The following is a 19605-nucleotide window of genomic DNA, read 5'->3' as shown; positions in this document are numbered from 1 at the left end:
AAATATTAGAAATTTTAGTAAAACTCCCCATTTCCCTGGGGAAAACGCCCAAAAGTTTAAGAGTGACAGAATCCGTGTCTGTAGCTAAATGGTGGCAAACAAGATCTGAGGTATGTTAGGTTGGCAGGGCATTATAGATAAAGGGAAGAGTTTGGATCTGAAGATCTGGTAGAAGATGACAAGTCAAACAGCGAGTCAGATCCAAGACCTATCAGCTGAGGAATGAATGAAAATGACAGATTCATAGTTAAAATAAGCAATGAAGCTGGGCAAACTAGTTTCCTAGAACCATCACCCAAAGTCCACATCACTATCAACTTAAACATACTACAGTAATAAAAACTGAATCAAAATGCTACATAAAATGAGCTCACAGTAATAGACATCTGCATAGTCATCACTTCCTTAACAAAAATCCAGAAACTTCTAAATAAAAAGAATGCATCTTACTAATAGTAAAACAAAAGTTACACGTGTATAACGCATTTAAATTAACTACATTAAAATCAGTACAAAGTATGTAGTATTTAAAACATGTTTATGTAAAGAAAAAAATAACTAAGGAAGAGCACATTTTTGTACTCTTCAACCCCAAATTCAGCACCTGTTTTTTAAAAGTTATATTCAGGCACACTAGCTGCATCTCATTTTAATGTATACATACCTTCTTTTTTAATGTTTCCCACATGGACTACAATAAAATGCCAAACACGTACATTAAAATGTCAAATGTTTGTTAATTTAATATACATCATTCTTTGACCTGTAGTTCACATCTAAGATGTCAAAAGAACAAAGCAAATAATTTGTCAGTAGTACTCAAAAAATATATGTATATGGATCTAACTTTACTTACCGAACGGCCACATCACCAACTTTCAATTCACTGAGACGAAAGGACCGAAAAACCAGAAGACCGACATCCGGAACACCAATTTTCCACTCGGGGTAACTGCTTGGCCATACCAAAAAAACATAAATAAATAAATGAAATGAAACCCACACCGCCCTAACTAAATATACCAACTCCAAGATAGCACTACGGCTGGAGTAAGGGACAAAGTTCAACAGAATGGTCAAGCGGTTACTTACCTCGAGTAGAATGTCAGTCTTCTGGTTTTTCATCCCTTTCATCTCGGCGAAGCAAAATTTGGTGATGTGGCCATTCGGGTAAGTAAAGTAGACTTATATTTTATATATATATACACATACACACACACATACATATTATATATATATATATATATATATACATATATATATACATATACATATATATATATACATATATACACACACACACATACATATATATATATATATATATATATATATATATATATATATATATATAGACACATACACACACACACATACATACACACACACACTTGAGTACAGTGGGTATGCCTGGCGAAACACATGCCAAAACTCACCCAGAGGCAAAACACTACATAAAAAATAATTTCTCCACTATACAAAAGATCCACCTGCCTGAAAACCACTGTCAGCCTACACCTTCTTTGGTACTAAATCCTCATTGATGTCCTCCATCCAATGACCACTGACTATTCACCAAGCACTGAACTGACTGCCATTGCATCAAGCACTCTGCTTACACTGTTCTAAGCCAAGATGGTCATTCTAAAAAATCTGCTTAAGCCATTCCATGTTGCTTCTTCCATCATTTCAAACTAATTAGGGTGCTACACAGTATGCTCCCAAATTATCTAGCATGGTCTAAAAAGACATTGAGACCAAACAAATTATATGGAGTTCATCTTGTACAAGATGACTGCTACCAGCATTACATTCAGCCCAAATCACTAGTGTGAAAAATAAAGACAGTCCTGTTGCTATGGTTCTGGTTTCACTCTGAAATTTCATTTAGATTAGAACTTCAGAATGACCTATGACACAGACTGTATGGAAATCACAGTTTACAGCTGAATTCCAAGATGATGTAGGCAGGGAAGTGGATTTCTGACTTGCAGGAAATTTGGTGTAATAAAGTACAGTTTTGTACCTACCATAAATGTAGATGTTCGAGGATCCACATTGCTGCAGTCCTAACTATTGGGGTAGTCCGCTGTCCAGTCGGCCCGAATACCAAAGTATATGGCTGACGTCGGTCAAGGCGCATTAGACTGACGTCAGTACGTCAGGGTACTAATGCGCATGACCGACGTCATATCCTCAGTCTTTTCTTGCCCCAGATGTCAGAAGACCCTAAAAAGACAAGGCCAATACCAAAAACTCCAAACAAACCTGCACCAAAAATATGTACAATATATACAAAAGTACCAGAATATAACCTCACCTACACAACCACCCCTAAACACAGAGGGGAAGGAGGGAGGGTTTGACTGCAGCAATGTGGATCCTCGAACATCTACATTTATGGTAGGTACAAACTGTACTATGTTCTTCATTCCACATTGCTGCAGTCCTAACTATTGGGTAGAATCCCAAAGCAGAGGTGAGGGAGGCTGGCAAATCATAAGGAAACAGGAGCTGACAACATGCCTTGCAAAATAGCTGTGGCAAAACCAGCCCTAGACTTAGAGTAGAGAGGAAGGTGATAATGCTTAGAGAAAGTATGCACTGAACTCCAAGTAGCTGCCTCCAAAATATCCTTAGTTGCCACCCCTTAGAAATGCTGTTGAAGTGGCAGTAGCCCTAGTGGAATGAGGCCTAATCCCAGCTGGAATCTCCTTGCCATGATGGGAATAACAAAATGCAATGCAAAACCCAATCCACCTAGAAATAGTTTGTTTTGACACAGGCTTGCCCTGCGAACTCAAAGCAAAAGAAACAAACAACTGCTGAGACTGCCTAAAATCCTTAGTCCTGCTTAAATAATAACGCAATTGCCTGTGTACATCTAAAGTGTGCAAAATCTTTTCCCCTTTATTTTGGGGATCTGCATAAAAAGTAGGCAAATGAATAGTTTGGTTTAAATCCACACTAGAAACCACCTTAGGCATAAAGGAAGGATTAGTACGTAATGATACCCTATCCTTATGAAAAATCAAAAAAGGCTCAACCGCCATAAGGGCCTGCAACTCAGAAACCCTTCTTGCAGAAGTAATGGCCAACAAAAAAGCAGTCTTCCATGACAAGTATTTCAAGTCAGCAGTAGTCGCAGGCTCAAAAGGTTGTAGAGTAAGTTTCTCCAACACAAAATTGAGATCCCAAGCAGGAGTAGGAGCTCTACGTGGGGGTCTTATATTCTTTGCCCCTCTAAGAAATTGCTTGAACAAAGGATGCGAAAACAATGGTGGATCACAATCATAGTGAGCTGAAATTGCTGCAGCATGAATCTTAATGGAAGAGAAAGACAAACCTTTGTCCAATAACTCAGTAAGATATTGAAGAGCCACACTCAAATTAGGCTCAGAAATCTCCAAATTGTTTGCTGCACTCCAAAATAAAAATCTCTTCCATTTTTCTGCGTACACCTTCCTTGTACTAGGTCTTCTGGCTTCCATAATCACATTTAAAACTTGTTGAGGAAGTTGAGACCTGCTGTGTTTCAAAACAGAATATGCCAGGCTGTTAGATGGAGAGTGGAGCTTGACATTGAGCAGGTGACCGTCCCTCTGAGACAACAGGTGTGGAATCAAAGGTAAAGGCCATGGAGGCTTCCTTACCAGACTCCTCAGTAATGGGTACCAGTGTTGCCGAGGCCAATCTGGAGCTATTAAAATCATCCTTGGCTTGTCTTGTCTGACCTTTAGGAGCACCTTTGGGAGAAGAGGCAGAGGTGGAAAGGCATACACATGAAGATTTTTCCAACTGAAAGAAAGAGCATCCACTTTCCAAGCTGTGTGATGAAACCTCTTTGTGCAAAACTTTGGCAGCTGGTGGTTTAGTGGAGAAGCGAACAGATCTATGTCTGAGTTCCCCATGACACTGTCAATTTTGAAATACATGAAGATCCAGTTTCCACCGTGGGGATCCATGATTTGTCTGCTTAACATATCTCCTAAGGAGTTCTGTGCTCCTGGCAGAAACCTTGCCTTAAGAGTTAGTTGCAAGCTGAGCGCAGTCTCCCATAAAATCATTGCTTGCCTGCACAACGGGTAAGAATGTGTTCCCCCTTGTTTGTTGATGTACCACATGACAGTTGTGTTGTCCGTTAGAATCAACACCTGCCCTGGAAGAAGTAACCTCTTGAAAGCCATTAATGCAAACTGGACTGCTAACATCTCTTTCATGTTGATATGTAGATGCTGTAGTCTGGCAGGCCACTTGTCTTGTATCCACTTTCCATTTAGATGAGCTCCGCAAGCAATGTCCGAGGCATCTGTCGTTAGAATCTGACTCGCCTCTGGCCGGGTCACAGAGAGTCCCTTGTTTAGGTGACATTCCTGAGCCCACCACAAAAATTCCTTTTGAATGCAAGGTATTATTTGAATGACAGTGTCCAAATCCTGGCAGTGCTGTGTCCATACATTTTTGAGATACCATTGCAGCTTCCTCATATGCAGTTTGGCATTGGGAAGCACCAGAATACAAGATGCCATGAACCCTAAGGCTTGAAGGACTGTCCTTGCAGTCAGCCCGGACTGAAGAGATAGGTGATGGAAGTAACTGGAAAGATTCTTTTGTTTGTCCGGGGTCAAAAAGGCCATCTGGGCTGCTGTATTCAGTCACACACACAGAAAGCACATGTCTTGAGAGGGTACTAGACTGGACTTTATTTCGTTCACAGAATACCCTAGGCATCTTAGCACTGCTATCACATATTCCAAATGCTGTAAAAGGTCTTCCTTTTCTTGAGCCAGAATCAGGCAGTCGTCCAAGTAAGGATAGATTTGAATTCCTTTTAGTCTGAAGTAAGCTATCACTGGAGCCAGAACCTTTGTGAATACTCTGGGCGCAGTAGATAAGCCAAAGGGCAATGCAGAGAACTGATAATGAGAATTTCCAGCTCGAAAACGCAGATACTTCCTGCAACTTAGTCTGATAGGCACATGAAGGTAAGCTTCCTTGAGATCTAAAGTTACCATCCAGTGATCTTTGCCCAGCAGAGGTAAAAGCTGTTGTAACGCCAACATTTTGAACTTGGGAATGTCCAGATAAGTGTTGAGGATAGATAAATCCAAAATTGGTCTCCACGTGTTCCCTTCGGTACTAGGAACAGGCGAGAATAAAATCCTAGGCCCCTTTCTGGCACAGGAACTGGCTGAATGGCCCTATTTGGAGCAACAGAGAAATTTGCTTGTGAGCCTCTTGTCTTTGTAGAGGAGGAATGTCTGGCATGCCTTTGAAAGGAGGCAAGGTATGGAAATAAAACCTGTAACCGTGGTGAATGATATCCAGAACCCATCTGTCTTGGGTAATTAAATCCCAATTTTCTTTGAAAAGAGACAGCCTTCCTCCCAAAGGTGCTGCCAGGACAGAATGTACTGGCAGCTGAAAAGGCAGGTCATTGGGTCTGTTTACCAAAGGACTGACCCCTGCCCTCACCAGAAGTCTGAGCAGGTGAACTCCCTGTTCTAGGCCTAAAAGAACCTTGAGCTCTGCCCCTACCACGTCTAGACCTACCCCTAGACTGGGAATCATAAGCAGGATATGTCCATCCCTTAGTAGGCCAATTTCTACTAAACTTTGGAGGCTGCACCTGCAAAAAATCCTTAACAGTTTGCATAGACTTAGCCTTGTCCTCCATTTTCTTTAAAACTGCTTCCACAGGCGAACCAAACAACACATCAGACTGTAAAGGAGCATCCAAAATCCTTGTCTTAACATGCTCAGCTAAATTCTGATCTCTCAACCAGGCGCAAGCCTCGAAGAACAGAACCAGTGGCAGCCACCCTCGAGGAGGCCTGCACAGCATCAAACCACACTGCAAGGAATGCTTACCCACCTGTTCAGACACATGAACTAAATCCTGCAACTCTTTACACTCAATACCTTCAGCCAGAGCATCCACCTTAGACTTCAATTGTGAAAGGAGATAATTCTGATATTTTAACATGTGAAACTGACAATTCAACGCCTCATGGCTAAAGTGGAAGAAGTATACACTTTCTTTCCCCATCTATCCAAAGCCCTTGCCTCTTTATCAGGAGGAACAGGATTTTTAACAACAGAAGCCTTCACACCTTTAGGCCCCTGAGAGATAGTTTCGGGTCTGCCCTAGGACTCTTAAAAAGATACTTATGAGCCTCAGGCACCCTATAGTACCTATCCGGTTTAACTGGGGCAGGAGGCAAAGAATCAGGATTCAGGGAAGCCTCCGCCAAAACATCTTCTACCACATTCAGAACAGGAGGTATAGCTAAAGGCCTATGCTGGGGTAAAACAAGAATTCCCTAAGCCTCTTCCTGAATCAGAGAAATCTTGACCTTCCCATTTAAAATGCTCCCTCATGGAATGCAGAGTCTCTGAAAATGAAAAATCCTCAGGAGGCGAAGCTGAAGGAGTAGAATCATCCACATCAGAATCAGAATAAGGAGGATACTCCTGCAAGTCTTCAGTCAAGACTCAGAAGCCTCGAACATTGCTCAAAACTCTCAAACTCAGGTTCCACCCTAGGCCTCTTATCAGGAGGCGGCATAGAACCTCTAATCATAGTAATCAAATCCTCTGCCATTTTTAGCAAATGCTTCAATGGGAAAGACCCTGAAACACTCGGAGAAACCCCCACTGAAGCTAAACTAGGCCTGCCTCTTAAAGAAGCCTTGGAAACAGAAGGGGAGGCCCTAACCACCTTAGGAAGAGAGGGAAGAACAGCCACCTGAGAAGCCTCCTTCAGCCTGGCCTACTTCCTGAGAGGACACATCCTGTAACAGTAAAGTCTCTCCCTGAGACTCCAAAGAAACTCCTGGCAAAACCTCCGGCTCCACTGAGCCTTCTAAAGAACCGACGTCCGGGACTGTCGGTTCCTCCACTCTAGGCTTTGCTGCTTTGTCCTTGCGCTTTTGGTCAAGCGGCGCCGGAGCATCCGACGGCATTTTATAATTACAACGCTTCCCAAAATCTAACCTGGCACAGTCTAACCTTCTCTTAATAGTGCGTTTGTTAAATTTAGCACAAGAGCGGCATCCAACGTCGTGCTCAGGCCCTAAACAAGGTATACACAAAGTATGGTAAATCCTATGAGGTATCTGTTTCCCACAAGAAATTCAGTTATTCACTTTTTCTGACATCCGTTAAATACTGAGGCAAGAAAAACAAAATATTCCCCAACGGGGTACTTAGCCAACTTTGATTCGGTCTGAAACTCTGACTTCAGAAACTTTCAGAACGCCAACCTGCACTCGCAAAACTGCTTCTGCATCGGACCATGCGGCAAAAAAGACTGAGGATATGACGTCGGTCATGCGATTAGTACCCTGACGATTGACGTCAGTCTAATGCGCCTTGACCGACGTCAGCCATATACTTTGGTATTCGGGCCGACTGGACAGCGGACTACCCCAATAGTTAGGACTGCAGCAATGTGGAATGAAGAACATCATGGAGAAAGTAGTTATGTCAGTACACCTGCCATAAAAGCCGATGTCAATGATCACTACTGCCATAGCCTTAGCTACATAGATTATATCCTGCCAAGGATACAACCAGCTGACCAGCTTCCAAAGCTTCAGGGCACCTTTCATGCACCTTAACCATTAGTCAAATCAAGCATAGTTGACCAACAAGACAGGTTTAAAGTCCTTCAGCGCTTTCCCACCACTGAAGACAGCACTTCTCTCTGGGCTTCAGAGGATTGATGGTCGGCTTGTACTGTTCCATTGCTAGGCAGATTACATTTCTTTTGGGAAGAACCTTCCACATATTTAATGCTTAAAGTTACTTCCCGAGTAGGAAAGTACTTTTTAAACTAGGAGTATGTGTTTTACTGACTGTCATACAACCTGATAAACTTTTAGGAGTGCACCTTTGTGTTTAGCAGTTTAAAAGTTGATGTAAACATTCTAAACCCATTTTTTCTCTGAAGAAATTCAGTTTAGATTGCTTTCTTGGGGATGGTAAAGTGTATTAGTGTGTTTTACTGTGTGTTTATTGGGGAAAGTGTCTTTACTTTCTTTCGCGTGCCCTGAGAATTCCCTGCCCTTTTGGCTTTCCAGACGAAGACTTTTGGACTACAATAAAATGCCAAACACGTACATTAAAATGTCAAATGTTTGTTAATTTAATATACATCATTCTTTGACCTGTAGTTCACATCTAAGATGTCAAAAGAACAAAGCAAATAATTTGTCAGTAGTACTCAAAAAATATATGTATATGGGTCTAACTTTACTTACCCGAACGGCCACATCACCAACTTTCAATTCACTGAGACGAAAGGACCGAAAAACCAGAAGACCGACATCCGGAACACCAATTTTCCACTCGGGGTAACGGCTTGGCCATACCAAAAAAACATAAATAAATAAATGAAATGAAACCCACACCGTCCTAACTAAATATACCAACTCCAAGATAGCACTACGGCTGGAGTAAGGGGCAAAGTTCAACAGAATGGTCAAGCGGTTACTTACCTCGAGTAGAATGTCAGTCTTCTGGTTTTTCATCCCTTTCATCTCGTGAAATTTGTGATGTGGCCATTCGGGTAAGTAAAGTAGACTTATATTTTATATATATACACATACACACACACACATATTATATATATATATATATATATATATATATATATATATATATATATATATATATACATACATACATACATACATACATACATACATACACACACACACACATTATATATATATATATATATACACACACACACACACACACACACACACACACACACACACACACACACACACACACACACACACACATACATATACATACATACATACACACACACACTTGAGTACAGTGGGTATGCCTGGCGAAACACATGCCAAAACTCACCCAGAGGCAAAACACTACATAAAAAATAATTTCTCCACTATACAAAAGTTCCACCTGCCTGAAATCCACTGTCAGCCTACACCTTCTTTGGTGCTAAATCCTCATTGATGTCCTCCATCCAATGACCACTGACTATTCACCAAGCACTGAACTGACTGCCATTGCATCAAGCACTCTGCTTACACTGTTCTAAGCCAAGATGGTCATTCTAAAAAATCTGCTTAAGCCATTCCATGTTGCTTCTTCCATCATTTCAAACTAATTAGGGTGCTACACAGTATGCTCCCAAATTATCTAGCATGGTCTAAAAAGACATTGAGACAAAACAAATTATATGGAGTTCATCTTGTACAAGATGACTGCTACCAGCATTACATTCAGACCAAATCACTAGTGTGAAAAATAAAGACAGTCCTGTTGCTATGGTTCTGGTTTCACTCTGAAATTTCATTTAGATTAGAACTTCAGAATGACCTATGACACAGACTGTATGGAAATCACAGTTTATAGCTGAATTCCAAGATGATGTAGGCAGGGAAGTGGATTTCTGACTTGAAGAAAATTTGGTGTAATAACATGGAGAAAGTAGTTATGTCAGTACACCTGCCATAAAAGCCGATGTCAATGATCACTACTGCCATAGTCTTAGCTACATAGATTATATCCTGCCAAGGATACAACCAGCTGACCAGCTTCCAAAGCTTCAGGGCACCTTTCATGCACCTTAACCATTAGTCAAATCAAGCATAGTTGACCAACAAGACAGGTTTAAAGTCCTTCAGCGCTTTCCCACCACTGAAGACAGCACTTCTCTCTGGGCTTCAGAGGATTGATGGTCGGCTTGTACTGTTCCATTGCTAGGCAGATTACATTTCTTTTGGGAAGAACCTTCCACATATTTTTAATGCTTAAAGTTACTTCCCCGAGTAGGAAAGTACTTTTTAAACTAGGAGTATGTGTTTTACTGACTGTCATACAACTCTGATAAACTTTTAGGGAGTGCACCTTTGTGTTTAGCAGTTTAAAAGTTGATGTAAACATTCTAAACCCATTTTTTCTCTGAAGAAATTCAGTTTAGATTGCTTTCTTGGGGATGGTAAAGTGTATTAGTGTGTTTTACTGTGTGTTTATTGGGGAAAGTGTCTTTACTTATTTCTTTCCGGCTTGTTCTGCTTAGTTTCCCCCAGGAAAGAGGCACCATTTTGGGCTTGACCATCATCCGTCCTTCTTCCAGCCACAAAAAAAAAAGCTAAACAGCCTTTTCACCCAGGCAGGCTACCAATTTGCCTCCTCCACACGTGGGTGACTTTGGTGTGGCCAAACCTGGTTCCTCAGTCTATTCATCTTTTTTTCCATATCCCTCTGTTGCTGCCCATACAGCCACTATGGACCAGGAATTACCCATGTCCTCTTTGGTTGGCTGGGTCTCCTTAGTGAGCAAAGGAGAGACTTTTGTCAGTGTCGGGATAAGGGGCAAGGAAGGTGCCCCTATTTAGCCAGAATGTTGTGTCCATCCTTGGGGAAGCTGTTGCTGCCATTAAAAATCCTAATGTTACTGTAAAAAAAATCAGAAAACTGAACAAATAGATGTTTATACCCCACTGTAAATACAAAGGCTGTTAATTGTGATCTTTTCACTTATGGAACTACTGCACTCAATGTGAGGATCATATGTACTATCCCACATAGTACTCCCAGTATATATAGCAACTGGGGGCATGGAGGACACCAAAGAGGCTTGCCCTCAACTTGTCCCTAAACAAACACTTAAACAGTGTGCATCAGTTTGCTGTTTTACTTTTGTAATCAAAGTTTTTTTTTCTTTACAACTAAATGATTCACAATGCAAGTTCTATAACCGATAGGGAATGCAAGCAGATGCGGTTACCATAACTCAAAGTGAAAGGCTAAAAACCATTCTACTACCATTCTACTATCAGTATTTCATTCTTTAAGGAGCTCAGATCAACATCTTCTACAAATTTACAAACCTAACAAATGTGTAGGACAAAACGTATATAGCTACTCTCCAGCCATCCTCTGGAACAGGCTTCCCTCGACTCCAAGAAGCCTATCCCAGACTCCTACTTTCAAAATCTCTCACACTACCTTACCCACCTCACTACTTGCCCCGTAACCTCCCCACCTCACTACTTGCCCCTGTAACCTCCCCCTTTTACTCTAGAACACATCTTCTCTTCACACCTCTCTCACCATCCTTTTATCAGCTTACTATTCATCTCTTCCTCCCTCCCTATTTTCCTATCAAACCCCTTCTTTCCCTCACATTTTCTTGACACCGCTTACCTTTTAACTCTTGACCTGCTCTTTCCTACCTAACTCTTAACAGTAAGAGTTTTATAATTCTTTCTTCTGTCCTACACTTATATAGTGCTATTTTCTGATTTAAAAATATGTATAAATAGTGCCACAGTCTTGTATTCTATCACTGTTGCAGCAGCCTTAGCTATATGGGTAGATTAACTTAGCTAACTACATTTGGGAGGTGGAAGGAGAAGAGTCCCGGAGCCCCTGGAGAATGGTCCTAGCAAAGCTTGTTCTGGGCCTAGAGAAGGCATCAAGTTTTTAGTACTTTGTAAAAGTATGCAGAGAGGAACAAGTAGTTTCTGGAATACTCCTAGAATACAGCCATTTCAAAAATCCATAGATGAAGCCAATGCCATTTTAGTGTAGACCCAAATCCTGCATGAAGTATAACAAAAGGCAGAGGCCTTAGACAACCACTTGGTAATGGTCTGTTTTGACACAGGTGGTCTCTTCTTGCCTTTACACGAAATGAAGACTTGATCTAAAGATTTGAAAAATTTAATTATGTGAAGGTAATATCAGAGTTGTGTGTGGACATCCACGGTATAAAGTATTCTTTCTCCTTCATTTTTAGGTTCAGGAAAGAAAATATGGGGATGGATAAGTTTGTCTTAAAGAAGGACTAGTTCCCAAAGAAACTCTGTACCCATGGAAAATGAGATAGGATTGACTTGCCATAAGAGCTTGCAACTTAGATACCCGTCTTGCAGAGGTCAAGGAAATCAGCAAAACTGTTTTCCATGTTAAGAACCACAAGTTAGCTGGTTCAAATGGAGCAAATGTTAGTTTCTCTACCACAAAATTAAGATTCCAAGGAGGGTCTACCAGTTTTCTTTGAGGCCTCTTATGCAAAACCCCTTTCAAGAACATTTTGATATGAGACTGCATTTAAAGAGAAGGATCCATGGGCAGATATGCTGAAATGGTGGATAAATTAACTGACACAGGAATAAGAAAGCCCATAAGATAATAACTCACACAAATATTGTAAAACCAGAGAACAACTAACCTGGAATTGGTGCTTGTTACGTTGTTGGTACCAACTAGAAAACCTTTTCCATTTGCTAATATATCATTTTCTAATAGCAGCCTTTCTTGCCTCCATTAGTATCCACTGCACTTTCTTAGTAAACAGGTGCTTAAAAGAATTAAGTCCCCATCATCCAGGCAGTCAATTGAAGATGACTGATGTTGGGGTATATCAAACACCCTTCTTGTGTGAGTAAATTCAGTCTGCGAGGAAGCTTGTGGTAGCTGCTCCTGGCCATTTTCAAAAGAAGGGAGAACCATGGCTGCCTGGGTTAGGAGAAAGTCACCACAATAATCTTGGGGGATCTTCTCAGTCTTCAGACGTACCCTGGATATTAGTGGTGAGGGTGGAAAAGCATACAGGAACACTGTTGTTCAAAGAAAAAAGACATCGGTCTTCCAGGCCTTCTTGCATGGAGTCCTGGAAAATAATGTTGCCAGATGATTATTCAGAGAGGCTGCAGAGGGGTCTACTTGAACTCCTCCACAAATGGATCAAATCTTGGAAGACCTCCTGATCTAGTTTCCATTTATGAGGGTCTGCCCTGGTCCTGCTCAGCTTGTCTGCCCCACAATTTTGCTCCGACAGAATGTACATCTGTAACTTGATATTGTGTTGTGAACCTATATCCAGAGCGAACATGGCGAGTCTGCATAGGGGGGGGTGACCTAGATCAACCTTACCTGTTGATGTACCACATGACTGTGTTATTGTCTAACCACTTGAAGAGGACCCAAGGACCACAGATGGTTCAAAGTTGAGTGCCATGGTAAGGACAAGCATCTCCATGTTTATGTCACGTCTCTCTCCTTGGTGTCCCAGACCCTCTGGACTTTTATCCCATCTGAAACTGCTCTCCAAGCAAAGTCCAAATGGTCTGTAGTGACTGACTGCTTTGAAGCAGGGATGTAGAAGGGGTAACATGAATTTACTGATATCTGATGTCTCAACCAAAAGATTTCTCTTCTGAGAAACCCCCAGCACTGGGAATTGAAAACAAAGGATGTTGATGCTAGGACCAAAGAGATTACAGATACTGATGCATCTTTCTCATCTTGAGTCTTGCCATGGGTATCATGAGGATCATAAATGTCATAAAACCCACAATCCTGAGGTACTCACTTGCAGTGACAGAAGTCTGAGGGGATAACCATACAAACTGATATAAAGATTTTTTTTTTCCCTGTGATAGAAGAGCTCTGAGCTAGCTGACATCCCAGGAACACAATCATGTGTAAGGGACTCTAGACTTTTAAATGTTACCTTGGAATCCAAAGCTTGTGCAAGAGATCTCTCATCCAAGTGAGAGATTCCTGACACTTTGAAAAAGACTCTGCAAAGATAAGCAAGTTGTCCAATCATGGCAAACTGTGGATACTCTGTAGTTTGCAATGAACTATAACTGGAGCTAGCCACTTTGTGAATACTCAGTCTAAAGGGTAAGGGAGAGAACTGAATGTGATCCAGACACACAAAACCTTAAGAAACGTCTGAAATCTGGATGAATATGGATGGGATAAGCACATTTTTAGTCTAGCGTTACCAAGAAACTTGAAAGATGACTATGTAGCAGGTTTCGAAGTGACATCATTTTGAATTTGGGCAATATATCAAACAAGTTTAAGAATGAAAGATATAGAACTGGTGTCCAAGAATTTTCTTTATTTGGCACTAGGAACATTCAATAAAAACCATTGCCCACATGGAAAGGAGAAACTTGTTCCATCACTCCTTGGGACAACATGAAGAACAGGTGTAAACTAAGTCTGATCTGCAGGATGTGGAATGACCCCTCTGGAAAGGAGAAATTTCTCCTCACTGCCATCTGAAATCCTGACTAATGCATTTCAGGACCCATTTGTCTGAAACAATCTGTTGCCAAAGAGAAAAAAATTCAGACTTTCTGGAAGAAAAAAAAGGAGCCAGGGTGGGATGGGGTCACAAGGTCTCATTTATTCAGACTTGCTGGATCGTCCTTGGTTTTGTGAGGTTAGAGACTTTTTTGGAAACCCCTTGCCATTTCTTCTTAAATGTCTATTTGCCTGAACTTTGCTGATTCTGATTTTTGCCAAAATTGGATGAGGAGATAAACAAATCCCTTGAACAATTTGGAAAAGGAAGACTGAAAAATCTGAAATTCCCTGCATCAGCTCACTCCTTTCAACAACTTTTTGATCACCTCTGCAGCAGACAGGACAAACACTAATTTCTATTCAAGGGAGTATTTAAAAATCGCCTTATCATCTGGGAGGTTCTGAGAATGCAGCTATGCAATTCTCCTCAAACAGTACCAGTGGCAATAGCCCTGGAAGAACTATCAGAGTCATACATCTACTGCAAACAAGGGGTAGTGACCTGTGTGATAGAAGAAACCAAGTTATTTAAAGTGGATTTTTCCTCAGAAGAAACTGCAGATAAAACAATTCTCATACTTTCACAATTTGTCAGAATAAGCAAACATATGAGCCTGACTATTCAAAATTCTGAAAATCAAAGTTGCAGCAGAAGTATACACCTTTTTCCCCATACCTATCAGTAACATCCCATCCTTATCAGAAAAAGGATTGGAATTAAAGTGCTTAGCAGCACTGGGATCGACCAAAGCTACAACTGAGCGGTCAGGTTTGGGAATAGTGTATAAAATTTTAAAAGACTGAGGAGCTTTATACATTGTATTTGCATTTTTAGGGGCAGCTGCTTGACTATTAGGAAATTTTTAGGCAGTGATAAACATCCTCTAAAGTGGCAAAACAGAAAGAACGGGTATAGATTCTGTAAAATCCTTCTTTAACAGCTCATTGCATTTCCTGAGAGATTCAGAAACTTCAGTGTTCCCCCACTGAAAAACACTGGCACATTATAGCACATTCTGTCAGTAGTCTCAGTGAAAAAGAAACCCTCCCCACAGGGAGAATCAGAAACTGAGCTCTCCTCAGTCTGAATTAGAAAACCAAGAAAAAAATACTCTGAATCCATCCCTGCATCCTCCTGTTGAGGTTCAGGATCTTCAATCTCTTCAGGAAAACAGGAATCACTCTTATCAGAAACTTCTTTACACAAAGGATCAATAGCATGACTTAAAACCAGAGCCAGACCCAGCAAATTACACCTATCTAGAGAAATTTGAGAAGTAGATACAGGCTTGGTTTTCATTTTGACAGGAAAAATGGGGCCCATCTGTGTTATTAATGGCAGCAGCTGCTTCCCAGGGACAGGCACAGCATTCTGACAACAGGGAAACCTCTCTCTCTCCTAGGACTAACAAGAGTAGTTCTCCCTTGCTCAATGGGGTGACCCAAACAATCACAAAGGAAGTAGCTAATCCCGAGTACATAGTGGCTGTAGGTGTTACACCCGAGGGATATGGGGTAAAATGAGTGGTCTGATGTACGACGAATGGCCACATCAAAATCACCCACCTGTGGCTGAGGCAAAGCTGGTTTGCTTTTTTTTTTGTGGCTGGACTATGGAATTTGTAGTCTGTTCCTTGGTCAAGCTGAAAATGGTGCCTCTTTCCCTGGGAAGGGAAACAACTGCCAGTAAACACTACCAGTCCATAAAAGTTACTTTTTTGGCAGAAAAAAACACAGTAAAACGCACTTTAAAACACTATGCCAGCCCTACAAAAGAAAAATAAACAGAATTACTCCACCAAAAAGAAAAGTTTTCAGTTGATTTGCACTACTTTAAACCAAAAAAAAATGACTGCTCTCTTAAAAAGTATGTTGCAGTCTTGAGACAGTCAATTAAAACACTGCACTCCTACCCTTGAAATGACCTTCCTGATGTGGAACATAATAAAACATCAACAAAATTAAGCAAATTGAAGGTTTTTATCCCCAAATGGAACTTATCTGCTGAGAAAAGGAAAGCATAAGCTGACTGTAGATCCTCAAAGGTCTCAGACGAGAGCACTCTTCTGCGGCAGTAAAGCTCTGAAGGGCTGTGTGTCCAAACTTGTATTTTAATCAGCTCGAGCTGCTTGACAGTTTGGTAGAGTGAAACATGCCCTGAAACTTTGGAAGCAGGCTAATATATTCATGGCAGGTTATAACTCATATAAGCAACGATGATTAATATGATGAACATAAAAAATGTCTACAGATACACAGAACATTTGCACAACATAAGAATCATAACCGTAAGGTCTTTTATACCATTTTTCTTTCTAATACCAGTACACAAATGTATGCCTTATGTTCACCATTTGTGAACTATGCCTACTGTAGCTATAAAAAATTTTTTCCAGCATACCCCCAACTTTCCAGAAACTAGTTTGACAAACTGCCAAGTAAATTATTAACTGAAGCATAAAGGGTATTATTTGGCAAGTAGACCAACAGATAAAGAACGTAAACCCAAATAAATGGAATTAGGCCTGTTTGGGACTTCTTGTCATGCACTGTTTTTCTCAATGTAAAGTGTCTATATGACAGAAGTAAGCAGTAAATACTCTTAACTGTAAAACTACTCCTGCATTATAACCTACTTTATGCAAGGAATGATCACCTGATGCAGTTTTAGATGAGCCTCTGTTTTCTTGACTCATCCAGAGAAAATAAGCTAAGGAATTCATAAATGGCTTTATGTTTTAACATAAGGGCAGCTCTGTGCTTTGATGCATACATGATCTCAGAGACTATAGTTTTTAACAAGCACTATTAACAACTCTCAATAAGGCATACACACAAACTGAATGCATTATGTCATTGTTATATGCATAAATATAGCCTAGTTACAAACATTCTCCATTTTCCATGTGGAATCTTATGCACCTTCCTTGATGTTGTTCTTTCGGCTTTTCCCGGTTAGGATTTATGCAAGTCTTTCGAATGCCACTCAACCGTGGGGAGGGCATACAGACTCCACACAGAAGGCGCTCCAGCTGAGAATCAAACGGGAGAACCTCTTGCTGTGAGGCGACAATGCTACCACTGCACCACCGTGGCTTCTCAACCTTGCTATTAATGACAGTCTTATTAAACAAAGAGCATAGTTATGAACAATCAGCCAGGACTGCTACTCCCTTAATGACAAAATACTTAACTGAAAAAATGTTACAAGAATCCAGGAAAAATAGACCAGTTTTACTGGACAGGGTTGACAACTGATGATTACACGAAAGGCAAAATTAGCTGCTATTGTCATATTAACAAACAATTCTGCTGCATGCAACCTGGAAAGAACTTATCTTCCTGTAAACATTTGTTTGTTAAACACCAACAAAGGTAAGAAAACATCACATTGCTCAACGTTACCATAAGCCAACAGTTGCCTCTGAGATGCTACACTCTTCTAATTGTTTATTTCAGAAATCTGAAGAACTACTTTATTTTCAAACATTTTCTCAGAAGTCAATGGCTAATCTGAGGTAAGAAATTGTTCTTCACAGCAACAATAATGCAAGTGACCACAAAGACCATAAGATCCCTAGCCATATATACCTCTAAAGAGATAAAGTTCATGCACCCTTTTTCAAGCACTGAACACTGTTTACTTCTTGTGCCTATGTCATATTCCTCTGCTAACAAATGACATGGGAGCACCCCCCCCCCCAAAAAAAAACAAAAAAAAAAAAAAAGAAAGAAAAAATGGCTTTACCTATCAGGGATTAAGTTATGAAAGAATTTTCACCTCTGCATGTTCATTTTACCCAAAACCTGGCAAGTGAGCAGTTTTCTAAATCATTAGTATAAATTACAGGTGAAAGAAATTATGGCTTGCTTTGTACTTACCTCTGTTGTTACCAGTGTTGTCTGTTCCTTCACTCTTCCCTGCTTTGTAGTACGTGATCCCTCTTATAATGCCATGCTGGTGAATTCCAGATCTTGGTTTAGGGGTAGTTTCAGATGGCAGAGGTTTGCTTTTCTTGGGCTTCTCTACCTTCAGTGGTTTCTCTTTTGGCGTTTTTGGCACTGGTTTCTGAGGTAAGTTTTTCTTAGAAGTATGTTTGTTCTCTTTGCCTGTACCTACAGATGTATCCTACAGATGCAAAAGGTTCAATAGGGGTCAGCGTTTATAAGATTAATTTTTTATTGTATATTTTAATACAACTTTTTCTTTTTTTTTAATTTTCAGGTATAAAAACCTTTTCAGGGAAACTTGAAGTGCAAGTCTGTACTTACATATGCTTTCTACTTTCCTTAAATCTCAGTTCCTCCTTTTCTAGTTTTACCTCCTTTCACACCAAGATGCATTTTTGAGCATTAGATCTAAAAGATAACATCTGAAATTTTGTAACCTGCAATGCATGTACAAAGTGTTATCCCAGGGGAATACCTCTTAACTGTACAGATTTTCACAGACTGTCCAGATTTTTGAGTCATATTTTTGGTCCATTTTTCATAAACTTGTGGTTAAGACTAAAATTAGAAAATAATGAGACATTTGAGTTTCAGATGTCACACCCTTCAGAAAATCCATGCTAATGCAAAACCATTTCTAAAAACTTTTCTAAGAGCAATATTTAAAAATTGTCCCTATTTTTGGGTCTTTGTCTCACTTTTATAGCTTTGTCCAGATTTCTTGCACTTGAGGTTGAGAGGTATGCTCCAGGGGTGTTATGAGAAATCCATATTCAGAAGAAGCTCTTATTGTTTAACAATTCCTTAAAGTAAATAAGGCAGATGGAGGTGTGTGCTTGAACACCAAACTAATGCTGTCAGACTTTAGAATTCTGCTTAAAGTGGTTTGTCACTATTCCTACCTTCATGGTTGCTTTATTACTGTAAGGCCACCTCCTGTAGTTTCTCAGTAATTATTTCTTGATTTACAATCTTTATATACATTTTTTTTTACCTTTTTGTTATCTTTTCATTGTGTGATGCTCTGCCTCCTTGTAAAATATCTGTGGAATATTGTCTGACTTTTGATGTCATGTTAGGTATTTCACTAAAGCTGTTGATTCAGTGCACGGACAATTCTGAGGACAGGGTTGTTTTTTCTCCTGAAAGTACTGGCTTAATTGCTGATGCTAGAATTCTAAATCCTTACAAGAATTACCCTCATGATTTCAGCAGGTAGTGCAGATGACAGCAATGTTGAGGATGCTCCAGACTGTAGTGAAATCCTGCACTAAAATGACTACTTGGCCTGTAATCTTGTATCTTACCCTGTGCTATTATGTTTACTTGCACCGTGCCAGACTCTCAACTTTATACTGCTATGAAATTCAGTTTACCACTGTCCTATTATAAAATACTATGCAACTAAACTTTGTTAGTGTAAACACGTTCTGATCTACCTTTGAATGTTTTTTTTTCTCATCATTGTATTGCCTCTTATTGTGATTACAATAAGTTTGCATACTGACTATTAATATGTATCTTGTCAGTGTTGGTTTCTCCACTATTTTATGT

At 40.2% G+C, this 19605-nt stretch overlaps 1 protein-coding gene across 1 annotated transcript in view; it reads right to left on the bottom strand.

The window, feature by feature from the left end:
- The window catches only part of OLFML2A (olfactomedin like 2A), a 766911-nt gene that overhangs the window by 346037 nt on the left and 401269 nt on the right, over positions 1 to 19605 (bottom strand). Inside the window, 1 exon segment of the mRNA XM_044058447.1 lies at positions 17983 to 18229. Coding sequence (XP_043914382.1) covers positions 17983 to 18229 — 247 coding nt within the window.

This window comes from Protopterus annectens, chromosome 16.part0 (assembly GCF_019279795.1).
Source record: "Protopterus annectens isolate FY-2018-M chromosome 16.part0, PAN1.0, whole genome shotgun sequence".
Classification (NCBI taxonomy): domain Eukaryota; kingdom Metazoa; phylum Chordata; order Ceratodontiformes; family Protopteridae; genus Protopterus; species Protopterus annectens.
Note: the sequence above shows the minus strand (reverse complement) of the source record. Positions and strands in the feature narration are given on the sequence as shown.